At 50.3% G+C, this 15119-nt stretch overlaps 1 protein-coding gene across 1 annotated transcript in view; it reads left to right on the top strand.

The window, feature by feature from the left end:
- ADAM19 (ADAM metallopeptidase domain 19) overlaps positions 1-15119 on the top strand; it is a 36446-nt gene that overhangs the window by 5144 nt on the left and 16183 nt on the right. Inside the window, exons 4-10 of the mRNA XM_063349067.1 lie at positions 7957-8035; positions 9076-9152; positions 10770-10962; positions 11420-11485; positions 12862-12933; positions 13685-13851; positions 14995-15079. Coding sequence (XP_063205137.1) covers positions 7957-8035; positions 9076-9152; positions 10770-10962; positions 11420-11485; positions 12862-12933; positions 13685-13851; positions 14995-15079 — 739 coding nt within the window. The remainder of the gene's footprint in view (positions 1-7956; positions 8036-9075; positions 9153-10769; positions 10963-11419; positions 11486-12861; positions 12934-13684; positions 13852-14994; positions 15080-15119) is intronic.

The raw sequence follows: 15119 nt of genomic DNA, 5'->3' as shown, positions 1-15119 counted from the left end.
GATGGGAGGTTGTGGAGAGCCACCACTTTTCAGAGACTTGTGAAGGTGCAGAAGTAGTTTGGAGACACTCAAATTAAAAGAGAAATGATGAAGTAAACAAAACCACGAAGTCCCTGTGAGCCCTGTGGGTGCTGTAATCATCAGCAGCCGTAGAGCACTTCTAAGTCAATGAAAACCTCTTCTTGTCGAAGCGTGTGGTGAGGTGGAGTCCAGCCTGGCTCCTGGGGCTCCTGCTCCCCAGCTCCCAGAAGCTCAGCACTGGTATTGCTTATCTTACAGGGGAGCCTGAGGTCCTAGCTGAGGTTTGGGGTACTGAGTAGTTGCAGCATCACGGACTGCTTTTTGGAAGGGTTTGTCGGAGGCCCAGACAGTGGGAGAGAAGGTGAAATCCCCCAAGTGGGAAGTGTCCCTTCAAAGCTGTCTGAAACCTGGCTGCTCCCAGTTTTGAGTTCATGTGAAAGTGGGTATAAGAGAACTGCACAACTTTGAGGAAGGTACTTTTTAATTCGAAATGAGCCCCAGAGTTCTGGGTCGTTCAGTTGGTCCAGTTCAGAGGAACCTTTGGAAACCAGCTTTGGTGCTGAGGTTGGTGCTCGGCTCCCCCTCGTCCCCGGGCACAGCACAGAGGGGAGAACGCACCCGCCTGGCTCCTGTTCGGCTCTCGTGGCCACGGCCCAGCCTCCTCTCGCTCTAAGAAAGCGTGACATGATTGGCATCGCCAGGGTCTGGTTGGGATAGGATTTACCCAGTGGTTCCTGAAGCTAGAAAGGAGGCGTGCCACGCTAGTGAAACTGTTCCAGGTGGTGCTCTTGGTAGATTAGGCAGCCCCGTTAGACATTCACCACTCTCCTTATGCAGAGACAAAGCTGATGAGAGTATGAACTTCCTCTGGGGAGGGGGTGTGTGTGTGTGTGTGTCATAATCCGTACGCTTTTGGTAAGGATGTGCTAGCTTTGAAAGAAACGTGGAAGAAATGTTCGCACCCAGCCTGTGATTTCATATTCCATATGAAGAGGACATTGTGTTCATCCACAGAGGTGAAACACAAATTATTGCATATCCTTCTTCAGAACTGTGCACAACTGTGTATTTTGTAACAAGCTCAGCACACATCTGAGTTTGGGCTTCATATATCTACGAATACAGTTATTGCATTAGCAGTTAGCGTAATGTTGCATTATTTCCTGTTCGGGCATTTGATGAGAAGGCGGAACCACGCTGTAGTTCCAAGCGGAGTTCACAACACTAGTTAACATTTCTGAATAACGACAAAAGTATATCCCCCAAACGACTCAGGCTTGTTTTAAATGACTCAAACCCATGTCCTGCAGCTGCAGGATTGGAAACCTCAAAGCTGCACAAACAACAAATATATGGAGAGATGCCTATAAAGCAGCTTTAAATTTGGCTGGGGCTTAGGAACGGAAGAATCTGAGTTGCAAACCTTGGATGAAAAGTGACTTTTTTAAAAGCCGTTTGCATTTGTTAATAAAAAGCAGCTTTGGCCAAGCAGGGAGGGGATGCTGAGAGGCTCTGAATGTGTGTGGCAGCGCTGCCTGGTGCGAGCCTTTTCTTTCTAGCAAAGGGGAGAGCTCGTACTTGTGCAGAAGAAACCTGCATGGAAGTCGTTTTCTCACCCGGATGCGGGGAAAAGTATCAACAATGTTTTCCTCTCTTTTCTCTTCCTCTTTCTGTCTCTCATGGGGAGAGCACACTTGGGAAAGACCCTCTTGGCTGCAAGGGGCCGTGGAGGCTTCTCCAGGAGAAATCGCCTTTGCCAGGGGACATCCCTGCCTGCGGGTGAATCCCGTGGGCAGCCTGGGGCATTGCTGTGTGTTTCAGCTGCATATTTTGGCTGCCACCTGCCCACAGCGGCCGTGATGGTGTGGGGCACTCGGTGGCAGAGCCCCCGTGGAGATGTGCAGCAACTGGCCGACGCTGCTTTTGGCACTGCAGAGAAAGCCCAGAGCTCATCTGGTCTGACCTGGGGAGCATCCCAAATAAGTATTTTTAGGCAACTGGATCTGATAAGGAGCAGTATCATTTCCAATCTCTTCTGGCCCCACCTGCGTAGGCGACGAGCGCTCCAGCTCTGTTTGATGCTCTCAGCAGTCTGATAAGAGATCTGTATGTCACTCGTATGTCACCATTTCCTGCTTTTCCTCATTTCCAGGGCCTCTTCTACCAACTGAGGGGAGGTTCCTGCCCACTTCTGAGCAGGAAGGATATATGAGATTATTCCACCGATGGGCCACACATCATCAGTGTCTAATGGGCTTCCTGCACAGGGGGTAAAGGTTACAAAAAGGAGGGAAATTGAGTTTGTCCTGCTCTACTGCCTCTTGGAGTCATCAGAAAAACAGGGTTGGGACCTGGAAAGCCCTAGCTGCTTTCCAGCCTCCTGATTCCCTTGGGATATACAGTGATTTCTCTGTGTGGGGCAGGGAGGAGAGGTGAGGAAATGGAGCCCTTTAAATCCTTTGCTCCCTGACTCATTATCAGCCAGTGTGCCATTTATATGGTTTCCTTTTTCCTCTCCAGGCAACTTTTATGGTTCCCATTGGTAAGCCAGGGGGCTATGTGACAAATTTTGCTTGGGTCCTGTAACACGATTTAGGCAGTGAATGTCACAGATGCTGGGGATGGCAAAAAGGGGATGGAGAGTCTTTAGCTTATGATATTTTCCTAGGCCTTACAAATGGCTAGTTTAGTTCCACCTCAATAGCTGAGAAATGACTTTTTCCGTCCAAACTGCTGCTGTTCACACAATAAACATGTTCTCAGATATATCAGCAAAGGCTCTTGAGGAAGCAAGTTTAAGAGCTCTGGGCTTTGTCTGGACGAGACTCACTAACACCAAGAAAAACATTTTTGGATTTCAGGGATTTAATGAAGCATCAGATTTTGGTTTGAGGATTACAGAGAGGTGAAATGTCCAATTTCCCACTAGATGTGGATACAGACAGCAGGCCTGCCCCTTTGTGTTGTCAGAAGTCATGTGTGGGCGGTGTCCAAAATGGGGTCACCTCAGGTTTTGATAATAAATCCTGACTTTAGGGAACAGTTAAGTGCCTGGGAGGTAAGGGGTCAAATTCCCCTTCTTACCCTACTTGGATCCTGTTGAAAGGCAATGTAGTGGGACCACAAATTGTAGATGGAAATCTGATGTCTAAACTTTCTTGGGAGAATCAATTCCCTCCACCCCCAGATGCTGGCAGCCTGGCTGGACAGATTTATTGTGATTTGAGGAAAGGGACAGGGAAAGAGATGTGAGATTGCAGGCTTCACTTTTCTTGGTCCCATGAGTGAAAAATAAAAAATCAATGTTTCTCATGAGCTTCATGCACCACTTAGCTTTTGGTTTTTGGGAGGAAATAAAAAATGTCTCTTAGGTACTCACGGGTGTTTTTAAATTGGCAGCTGTTCATGCAGACTAGCTCTTCTGTAAAATGAACCTAAATGAAGTTGCTCATGGGATCAAATTATAAAAAAGTCCTTCTTTCTCCAGTTAGCAAGAGCACCAGGGTGCCACCGGGGCCCTCCCAGTGCCCATGGGTGATCTCTGGCTGCTGGAGCTGAGCGTGTTCATAGTGGGTCCCCTGGGATGGATGGCTCTGAGCCCCTCTGAGACTTGTGCTAACAAGGGATGTTTCACAGCCGAGAGAAAACTGCTCCCATTTATCAGGAAAATGGGGGTGAGGCTCTCCAGAGCAGCTGGGGAGTGTGCGCTCCCCCAAAGGAGCGTGGTCAGGCGAGAAAGGCCCCAGCTTTCCTTCTGCTGTTTTTGGGAGGGTTTGGGTGTGCCGTGCAGCCCTTCTCCCCCCAGCCGCTCCTCTGCGGTGGGCGGGTGAGCTGGAGGCCACGCTCTTGCACTGTCCCCAAGTGCCACAGGGGCAGCTCCCTGCCGAGAAAGCTGGGTTTTGCCCCATGCCCTCAGCCTGCCTCTCCCGTCGAGTACCATCGGCTCACGTGCAAAGTACGTGACCGCCCTGGGACGCGTCTGGACGCGGCAGAGCGAGCCACGCTGCCCCGCGGTGTCAGCTGTGCACGGCAGGGCCCTTCCAGGGAGCAGCACAACGGCGCGGGGAGGGGGGCTTTGTTTCAAACAATGATATCATTGACAGGCTGGAGCGGGACCAAGATCGCTCCGCGTCGGTCACCAGCAGAAACAGTCTCAAGCCATCTGTACATTATGGCACCGAGCCACTCTTCCTTTGTTTGGCTTCCTCGCTTGTGTTTAACCCGGCTCCCAAGGCTTTCTGGGGAACCAATCCTGCCAAGAGCAGGCTATTCCACCCTGAGCTGGATGCTGAGCCAGATCTTGGGGAATGAATGATCTTGCCGAAAGCTGGTCACTGTTAGAAGGGTGCAAGGGCTTCTCGGGAACGTCTTCAGCGCTCGTGCGTAGCTTACCCTGCCCTCAAACAGCCCCACGCGGCTGCAGCTGTGATGAAGGTTTAGCAGAGGAGAGTGCTCGCATCCAAAACCAGCTTTTCCTCTGACTTCATCAATTCTTTATGCTGATAACTCCTCTAATGATGGACTCCATGCTGCCTTTTAGGAAAATGATGTGTGCTAGCAATCTGCCAGCTGCCTGACTGAATCTCAGAAGCCTTTAAATGATCTTATTTTGCATCCAAACTTTTGCAGCTTCATCTCGAGCTGCTGGAGAGGTAGTCACTAAGACGTATCATGTAACAGAGAAGAAAGGATCAAATCATGCTGGTTTTTTTCCAGGTTTTTCCTTCTTCCACAAGGTGGTGAGCTCTGTGCTCCTCTGGAAACAGTGAATCCGCTCCATCAGCGCTTTGCAGGCTGAGCTCCCCTGGAATCAGCCTGGCGGTGATGCTGTCCTGAAATGGTGGCAGATAAAGGCCACTGCTAAGGTTTTGGGGTACTTGTGTCTCACTAATCTCTCCTGTTTATGCAACAACTGGTACACGCGGAGGAGAGGGACGGGACTGGCTGATAACTCTGGTGCACGCTGAGGTGGAAAGAAGGCTTCTTTTCTATGTGTTTACAGTTCGGTGGAAAGCTTGATGCTAGCTGAGGAAGTGAGCTGGGAATGAACTTTCACAGGCTCAAGTGAGACAGCACCCCAGGGTGTTGCAAGATGTTGCTTTTCCTCTTTCCGCACTGCCCTCCCCACCGCACACCGTGACAGCCCTTCGCAGCCGTGCCGCAAGAGCCCCAAGGGCTCCCCTGCGTTACGGCAGGGAGGGGCCTTCAAAACAGGGCTGTTTCAGCTCAGAGTGAGAAGCTGGACTTTTCCTAGGGAGTCCGCAATGTAGGCTAGGAGTCAGCTGGCGGGGAGAGGCTGGGAGGTCGTACCATGGCACTGCTCGGCCAGGTGATGCACGCGTTGAGCTCGGTACCCTTAAAAATTCAGGCAGACCGCTCAGCTCCTTCACCCGCCCTAGAAAGGGATAGAGCCTGAGTCGGGAGGTAGGAAGGGACGTGCGCAGGCCGTGCGTGGTGTGGCATCATCCTGTGCCCTGAAACCTGGTGTGCCGGGCTCGGCGGCGGGGCTGGCGGCAGCGCCGTGGGGCTGGGCAGGAGTCAAAGCACGGAGGGGATTTATGGGAGATGCCGGGGGAGACATAAAATAGCTATTCATAGCGAACGCTTTCCAAGAATAAAGGAGGAGGAAGAAAACATAAGCGTGCTTGTTTGGGAATGAAACAAGTAGGCTGTGCAAGCCTCAGCTACTGGAAATCCGCGGGCTGGTGTCTAATTCTGGCTTTAGCAGCGCTGGGCAGACGCACGCTGGTTTAGTGTCTGCTCTCGAGATGACAGTCTAACACAGACCAGATACCTGCCAGAGGACGTTGCTCAAGGCAATTTCCTGTGAGTTAATGCAATCTGTTGATTAAACATTTGTTTCTTGCAGCCTCATGCTGAGCAAGCCACTGCAGTCAGGGAGATGAAGGGAGTTATTTTCTGTGGGACGGTGCTTCGGTGCTTATCTTCGGTTTACAGACCCGGGAGCGCTGAGGGCAGCAATCTCGCCTTCTGATCGCTGACGGGATCTAGTGATGAGAATTAACACATCAGAAAGAAACAAAATGAGTTTTCCTGGGCTCCAGTGAACTTTGAGAGGGGAGATAAGAGCTGTCGCAATCCCGACATCAAATGCTGTCAAATGCGGCAGCGGCACACAGTTCTGTCTGACACTCAGCCATCGGTCCTTGTTCAGGTGTCTGAGCCTTCAGGTGCTGGGTGGGGGAAGCACTTTCAAACACTCTGAAAAAAGGTTGTGTTTCCTGTTGTTCTGGCCTAATGTAATCAGATACCACGAGCGCCCAATCCCTTATTCAAACAGGGGCTTTTGAGGTAGATTAGGCCTGACTGCCACACACCAAAACCCAAGACAGATGGAGAAGTCTCTGGTTTTGTCTCTGATACAGCTTTCTTCGTCCAGCCTAAAGAAATCGAGCAAAGCAAAGGTCTCGCGGGTCACAGTTCGAACACCTGGTGCATGAAATGCGTTGAGCAGGGATGCAGAAGGACTGAACTGCGCTGCCCAGGATGCAGGTGGCATCCTCGTGGCTGGCGTGGCAAACGTGGCACTTTGGTGGCCTGACAGCACCGCGGGGTTGCTGCAGAAGCGTGTTTCATACATGGGGCATGTTCTGTGATCCTTCTCCAAATTTTCGGCAGTGAGGCCATTGTTTTTAAAAAACTGTTTTAAACCTACATTTTACTGCTGCTGAGATGGACACAGGATATGACCTTCTTGGTTTGGCCCAGATTTTGACTTGCTGTACTTCTTTGTATCACTGTTTAGCAAATGCAGATGTTTAAAAAGAAGGGGAAGGCAGTTTCCTCTGGAACCAAATCAAAACGCTTACTATGCAGTGCACAGGAGCGCCTTTTATAGACTTTTGGTCTGATTCTGGGCCGAAGACAGGGAGAATATTGTCTATATGAGGACGACACGAACAACTTCAGATTGGGGAATCAGCATTTTCCTAGGACAAAGATGTGAATTGGCTTCTGGGCAGAAGTTGAAATGCAGATGCAGATCGGTTTATAATTGTACTCAGATTTGGGCACTGGGGAGAGTCTGGGTTTGAGCTGAGAACTTACACCAGTGCCCAGATGTGCCTGAGCCGGCGCTGAAGTGGCCTGTGGTGTGCGTGGTACGCTGGACTGGCGCGCTGAGCGTGATCTCGCTGTATCTGGGGCATAACTCTGCAGTAGTAAAGGAAATTCTGCAGAGACTTGTGCCCGTTAAGGGGTGGTGATTATGTCGAGTTTCTGGGTTTTTTTATGATCCTCACATAAAAATTGAATTGTTCGCTTGCAGCTGTTGGAACTGCATCTCAGTGCCTAATCAATCTCAGTGACAGGCTCTCCTTTATTGTTTTAATTTAATAAATGGCTTAAAAGTGCACTCAGGAAGATGGCTTGCTGCACCCTTTCAGAAATGGATGTGCTCCATGAGAAGTGCTCAGCTCCTGCCAGGGCAGCAGGCGGATGGGTGTAGCAAGGTCAGCTCTGCTTCCACCTTCTGCCCCTCTGCCATCACAGGGATGCACAGCCTGCGGCGCCCGTCCGGCAGCGGCTCCGATGGCTCCTGTGCCACCAGGAAGCCGTTAGCCGCTGCCCCCGCCAGGGACAGCGTGTTAATAAGTGTCTCGCAGACGGAAAGTGCTGATCCGGAGCAGAGCGCAGGGACACAGCGCGCCTCTCGGCTGGTGTCCCCCAGATGCCCGTCTCCTGCCTGCCCTCTCTGTGTGTTACGGTTGGTTTTGCGCTGCAGGTAGCAAACAGCGACCGCACAAGTCCACAACAGTGGTTCACAGTAACAGGAATATTTACCCTGACTACCCCGAAAGAGCTGGATCTAGCCCATTTTCTAGCACACCTAGGAAGCAGAAAACCAGGTCTAAAGGAAGAAAGATCTTATTGTCTTCCCCACCCCCTTTCTTTTCACCCCCATCCCATCTGCAGAAACCTCTTTGCACCAGGCTACACTGAGACTCATTACAGCCAGACTGGAAAACCCCAGACCACCTCGCTGACCCACACGGTGAGTGCAGAGAGTGTTTTCCCCACTGTGGCTTGCAGGGGAGACCAGAAAAGCGGGTGACCTTCTTTCTCCAGAGCCTTTCTTCAAGGCCATGGGTCTGCCTTAAGGTGAAGGGGGAGGGCAGTCCACCTTTCTGCCCTGGGGGGTTGCAGCAAGAAAGCATCTCCATCCCTCAGCAATGGTGAAAACATCTTACTGTGTTACCCGAGCTCTGGTATGAGAGCCCAGGTCAGCTGCCAGCATCACTCCCCTCTATCCGAGTGCTGGGGCATCTATTGTTCCTTCTGCTGCTCATCCTCTTGCTTTTAGTTTTGCCACCAAGTATTCCGTGCCGGGGACATTCCCAGCCTTTGGGAAAACCAGCCCATGTAAGCTGGCTCCTGTTCAGTAAAAATCCCATGAATTACTGATCTCACGCGGGCCTTGGCTGACTCCTGCTGCAGTGGCACAAAGATGTGCATTGGTTGTGATGCAAAAATAAGAGATAAAAACCCCATGAGATCATCTTTACTGATACTGCCCCGGGGCGAGGGGAAGGGATGTGATGAATATGTTGGCGTTTCAGCCCCAAAGCCTCCTTGTCCCTGCCAGAGGCTGCCTTTGTCTTGCCAGGAGCCCCCAGCCGGGGACTTCCCCGCTGCCCATGGCGTCACCCTCTCTGGGGCTGAAGGCACATCCTTTGGGGCCTGACCCAGGGCCAGCTGCCATCGATAGGCAGCTCCCGTTACAGGCAAAAAAGCTTTGGATCGACCTTAATGCTGCAGCCATCCGAGTTGCTTCCTTGGGGATTCAAAGCTCTTAATTTTTACTGGCAACAAGGAGCTGTTTGATGCACTCGCACGGGCCACGCATGGCGGCTGAAAGGCCAAATTTCGATGCACTGACAGAGATTTAGTTACGATAGCCAACTGCCAAACGCAGTGGAAAGAGAACGATTACTGGAGTATCCGCGGGGCGTGCTTGGGACTCAGTGATGCCTGGGTACAGCAGGCATCCGTCCTGAAACTGCATTGCCAACCCTGCTCCCCTCTGCCTTGCAGGACCACTGCTTTTACCACGGGGTGGTGCGGGGCTGGGAGCGCTCCAGCGTCGTGCTCAGCACGTGCCGAGGGCTGCGGTAAGTGCCTGGTGATGCCGGAGCTGCGGGAATGCCTCTGCTCCTCAGCGTGCTGCCACGCGAGCGCTGCTCCCCTGCAGCCTGGCCGCCGTATTTCTTTCTGGGCAGATAGACCTGTTCTCAAATGCCTCCTAGCCAAGAGTTCTGGGTGTAAAAGAGAGCATGTCAAGGAAAATGCAGAAACTTGGGTATCATTAGTAACCATGGGCTCCTAGCCAGTTCCTAGACTCCTTCCCACTTTCTGCTGGCAACGTGGACCTGTGCAATAAGTGAGTTTAACTCAAGAGTCCACTCTCTTGTTGGTGACTTGGGGCTGCGTCCTTTACAGAGACAGGGGCAGGACTCGCCACGTCCCAGCCCAATACTCGACACTAATGCAGAAACCAGCTCCTTCTCCCAGCCTCTCACAGCTGGCAGCTTTTGTGTGTAATTTGCAGCAAAGTCTTCAAGTCCGAACTTCCTCCTGAGTTTTCAGCCCTGCTTTCTCCCTGGGTGGTGCCGGAGTTGTGTGTGTTATGCATTTAAAACCTTTGCTTTGTTAGTAATGGAGTCTTTGGCACGAAAAGACGGTCTGTATCCTCAGCAGGAGTAAATGAAACGGCTCATTGCGACCAAGGAGCTGCATTCATTTACACCAGCTCAGAGTTTGTTTCTAAAACACCACATGGGCTTTATTGATATTAGTGGTCATCTGCTCTCGAGCGGTGGCGGGAAGCTGTGCTGATGGGACCGGCTCGAGCCAGGAAACAGCCCGTGCCAAAGCAAACCTGAGAGATCTTCAGTGAATGTAGCACAGGCCAAAGAGCCCAGTGAGATAAACAGGACAGTGCAGCCACCTGTGGTTTGCAATAAATAATCCAAAAGCAAAAGCAGTCACAGGTGTGCCCAGCTTCTGTCAGCCCATGTTTTCCTAGGCTCTGCCTTCCGAGCTGCAGAGGAGATAGAGGTGTCTCGGTGTCCAGAGGCAGTAGCATCCCCGCACGCCTGAGCGGCCAGCCGTGTGCTGGCAACTCCTGGACATCGTTTTCTGATTGCCAGGACGGCACAGGGGCTGAGCACACACGGCCGTTTTCACTCTGAACTTCCGCAGGGCAGCCTGCTGCCCATCAAGCCACACGTCTTCCCGTGGGCATCAAACGCAGGAGATTTCCAGCTCTCCTGACTATAACATGCTCACTGAGAAAACCACAACGGTATGGCCACGTGCAAGTCGCAGAGAGAACTGTGGTTTTTTTCTGTTGACAAACAAAGTCTTCACATTTTTAAGGCCAGTTCTATTAAAGACAAATTTCTTCAATCTGTTGAAGAGCTTCCACTGTCCCTAAAGGAAAAGCTGGATGTTAAAAATTCAGTACTTTTCAGGTTGCAGCACATGCTCCAGTAGCCCCTTAGTTGAATGCCTGAGCCCCATTGAATAGATTTTAATGTATGCAAGCTCAGGGATTCCCCGCTCTGAACTCAAAATATTCCCCATCCTTTTTATTAATGAACTAAACAGCCTGGTAAGGATAAGTGTCTTGCCAGGGTCAGATGGGAACTCAGCAGCAGAAGAAGGATTTATCTGCTGTTGCTGTGATAGTAATTAACTTTCCCTCTTAATGCTTCCCGTTTCAACAGAGGACTTATCGTATTGAGCAGCAATTCCAGCTATATCTTGGAGCCGGTTCCCGACAGCCCAGACCAGCACTTGATCTACAGGTTGGATGACCTGAGGTTGCAGAGAGGAGCCTGTGGCTACCAGGGCACGGGGAACACAGCCAAAGACTGGCTCAGGGACTTCACAACTGGGATGAAGCCACCTCGCCAGAGGGTGAGCAGGGCTCAAACCGGGTCCATGCATGATGTTCTGAATTTCCCACCTATTCGAAGCCCGGCCTGCTGTTCTCTGGGAGCATAGCTCTGAAAGTGAAATGAAGGGGAATATTTAAGAGGGTTTGTAGCAAGCTGGTTGCTGAATAGTGGCTCCAGCAGGGAAATAACTGAGTGTTGGGGACCGTTGTGTAGTGTGAGGAATCTGGGCTGTAGCTGTTCCTGCATGGATTCGTGCATCAGGTGCATGAACAGATGGGTGGGCTGAGGACAAATACATGGGCACTTGCTGTAGCTAAATGGACCCGTGATACTTGGTTGCTCTAAGTCAATCACATCTGGAGGTCCCTCTGTGTGATGGGGTGGGGTGAGTGGCCAGTGAAAAATAAACTGGGAAAAATGGCCCGCATGAAGAGTCTTGGGGGATACTGGGCAAATAACCTGTGCTGCTGCCGCAGGTGAAACGTGAGACTCTGCAGGCTACGAAGTACGTGGAGCTTCTGCTCGTGGCTGATTATGCAGAGGTAAGAGAAGTGATTGTGTTTATACCAGCTGAGCACTGGGCCCAGAGCGAGCATCCCACCTGCGGCGTCCCCTGGGGCAAGGAGGGCAGCTGGAGCTCAACACTTTTCCTCCTGTCATCCTGACGTTCCTACCCCCATCAGGGAGAGCTGTGTCTTGGTCACTTTTGTCCTAGCAGCCATGACTCCTCTGCTGCCACCATCAGTCACTGTTGGCCAGGGCGGAGATGCAGGCTGCGATTACGTTGCAGGCCTAGGGTTTGGGGCCAGTTCTTGCCTCTCAGGGTACCAGTGGTCAGCCCTGGTTGTCGGTGGGAGAGACTGCCTTCAGCCTAGGGTGACTTGGGGGTTTCCAGCAACGACGTGCATGTAACTGCAGTACACTTAATCTCCAGAGAAGATAACCGTGATTATCCTCTGCTCTGAGCTGGTAGCAGATGTATAAATAGACATTTTCAAGGCCCTAGATCATAGAATAGGACTGGAAGAGACCCAGTGAAGCCCGCAATCCCTCCCCCATCCCCAGCCTGGACAGCACGCCAGACGTACTTACTGACAGTGCAAAACACGCAGTGTTTTGGTAATCATCTAATCTCCAGCACAGACAGGAGTCAGGCTGGTCCTATTCATTATTTACAACTTGAAACTCCAAAAGTGAACGCCACGTAGTGCTCTGGGCTATAATTTACTCTGAACAAAACTGAAGAGGCAAAACCTATTTCACCCTTCTCTGTTAGGCAGCAGGATACCAGGGAAGCTATGAGAAAACATATTATAACCAGGAACTGCCAGATGTTTTTCACCATTTCGTTAGACAAGCTGGGGTAGACACCCTTGCAGTGTCGTCCTTAACTGTCCTTACTGCGTTTACTGTCTCCCTCGCTAGAAGAAAAGTCCCAGGTTTTGTCATCTGTTACACAAAAATCTAAACATTTTGCAACTTTAATTCCTGGGATCAAACCATTTGCTAAAATTAATTCATTAATTGCCAGGTGGTTTAAATAGGCAAATTCGTTGGATGAGTGAGATGGATGAGCACTGTGGCAGCCTTGACTCAGACGTGAAGTCGTGTTACCGTAGATTTTACCTGGCAAATTTGTCAGTTCTTTGTCAGCCCCTGGCTCTGGGGGCTCCGAGAAGTTTGGGTTGCTCCACTGAGTTACTACCACCGCTTGAGTAACATCGCTGCAGTGGGATGCCAGGAATGAGTTCTGAATATACATGTATGGGTGGGCTTATAGCCAGATGTACAGTGAAAGAGGGCTTTGGGGCTTCACCTGGTAGTGGTCTTCTTTTTCCCGGAGTAGTGTGACTTGTTTTAACGCATTTCAGCTCTTCCTAGTTGCCTTTATGCTGTCTGACGTGTTCATTCTGTTCAGTTTCAGAAGCATCACTTCAACATCGAAGCAACAAGGCTTAAATTAGTGGAGGCTGCTAATTACGTAGATAAGGTGAGATCAGGTGCGCGTGAACTGAGGAAAGCAAAGTCCAAATCATGAATTGTGAGACTTAATTGTGAGAGAGGAAGACTGCCTTCTTGGGAGAGAGAAAAATATTTCAGCAGTGCTCCCCAGTGACTTGGGGAGTGGAGGGCGTCTGACGAACAATTCTGTTGTTGGATGCCAGGGGCAGGGTGGCGGAATCTCCATTCCTTACTTTGGAGCCAGCGTGAGCATCTCTGTGTTTTGCTACATCTCTGTATTAACTGTGTTACCTAAGTACTGCTTTTTGACAAGGAACTAAGGTATTTGCTTGAAATTGTAGAAATCTTGGCACGTAAAGGTGGAAGAAGCCTTTAGAGGTCATTCTTGCAGTGGCACCCACTGCTGCTGAAGTAAATGTCACAGCTATTCTGATCTACTCCCTTCATACTCCCCTTCTCCCCTTAAACTCCTTCTACCGCTCCCTTCACCTCCCCGTCCACGAAGACTTGTCCTGTTTGTACTTGACGTGGGCAGCAGATTATTTCCTTCCTCTTTTCAGGAATTTTGACATTTTAAAGATAAACATGATGTCAGTCCCCAGTTTTTGTTTCTCTAGATTGTCTCTTTTTCATTCATTTAAAAAGAAAAGTCCCTAGTTGAATCGAGTTTAGGTTTGTGGGTGGTGCACATTTAGCGAGGTTTATATTCAAGACTTAAAACACAGTAAAATAAATCAGTGGTGCTCATTTTGTCATCCCGTTTCCTTCCTGTGCTTTAGTTTTACAGATCCCTGAATATCCGGATTGCCTTGGTGGGGCTGGAGATCTGGAGTAATTGGAATAAATGCGATGTATCTGAGAATCCCTACTCCACCCTCAAGTCCTTTCTGGCTTGGAGTAGCAAGGAGCGGGTGCACCGAAAACACGATAACGCCCAACTAATCACGTACGTTTATTTCTCCTGAAATAACCTTTTCCTGACAAGTGGGTTGGGTGGGTGGGAAATCGCTATGTAGCGTATGTGGCCCTGAGATTCCGAGTGACAGATTGATGTAGGGGCCGCTCAGCCGGCATTAAGCTCTGGCACCCAGAGCACAGTCACATTGGGAAAAGTGGAGTTCCCAGGCTACGGAGCAGTCTCAACACACAAGCATCAAAGTGCATCAGCTTTATTGTGTGTGCGTATCACAGGCAGCTGCACAGGACTGGTCACGGCTACGTGTACGATTTCAAGAAAATCTGAACCGTGAGCAAGACCTGTAAAGGGGAGCTGAGCCCTTTGCAGAAGGCATTCATCCCTAACTCAGCCCGCTGAGACATGGGGGACACGGTGCTGGGAGCTGGCTGATGGTCTGTGACTCATCCTACTGATCTTGTCAGGGTCAGTAGTTATGGCCAGCAATGCAGATGTCGTTGGAAGAAAAATTTGCAGCAGCTCTTAGACCTCCTTCCCTCTCCCATGGTAATTCATCCACCAGTAAATAGTGGTGAGTCAGAGGAGAAACCTGGAGGACTGAAATTCAGAGATGCAATGCCTTTTCCCTTGTTTTGTTTTGTTGGGTTTTTTCCTCCCCTTTAATAGTACTATATTCCATCTTCACCATGTCCTGAACACAATTTTCAGTGCTCCCGTTCCCAATGTGCCGCAGGGACGGTGCAGAATTCCAGCTCGCCAGGCAGGAGCTGAGCGTGGCCGCACCACAAAGGTGTTACCTCGTACTCTGTCAAGTCCCTGAATCCCAAGCTGGCAAATAGCAGGCTTGAGGTAAATAAAGCATTCACAAACGGTACCAAACTAAGGATCCAGAAATAGTCTTTTCTGTCTAGATGCAAAGCTCAGGGGAAGCACATTTTGGCACCAGACCATTATAAAAAATAAGATTGCCTGGTTGGCCCATAAAACAAATTCCTAGTCCAAGAAAAATAGGTCTTAAGTCTTTGTAGCTCTGCTATAATGTCCTGTACTTGAAGATACCACTAAAGAAAATGTATTCACCTGTATAAAACTGTGGACTGCAGGATGCATTTCTCTGCCTTGCCTTCTCAAGTGCTTCAGTGCCATTTCATGGTCTTTCTGGGTTGATTTTAGGGGTGTGCCCTTCCAAGGTACCACAGTAGGCTTGGCTCCCGTGATGGCCATGTGCTCTGATTTCCAGTCAGGAGGAGTAAACATGGTAAGTAATTGCTAACACCTAATACAGTGTTTCTTGCCAG

Source organism: Chroicocephalus ridibundus, chromosome 11 (assembly GCF_963924245.1).
Source record: "Chroicocephalus ridibundus chromosome 11, bChrRid1.1, whole genome shotgun sequence".
Taxonomy (NCBI): Eukaryota; Metazoa; Chordata; class Aves; order Charadriiformes; family Laridae; genus Chroicocephalus; species Chroicocephalus ridibundus.
The sequence above is the reverse complement of the archived record's forward strand: the minus strand, read 5'-3'. Positions and strand labels throughout refer to the sequence as shown.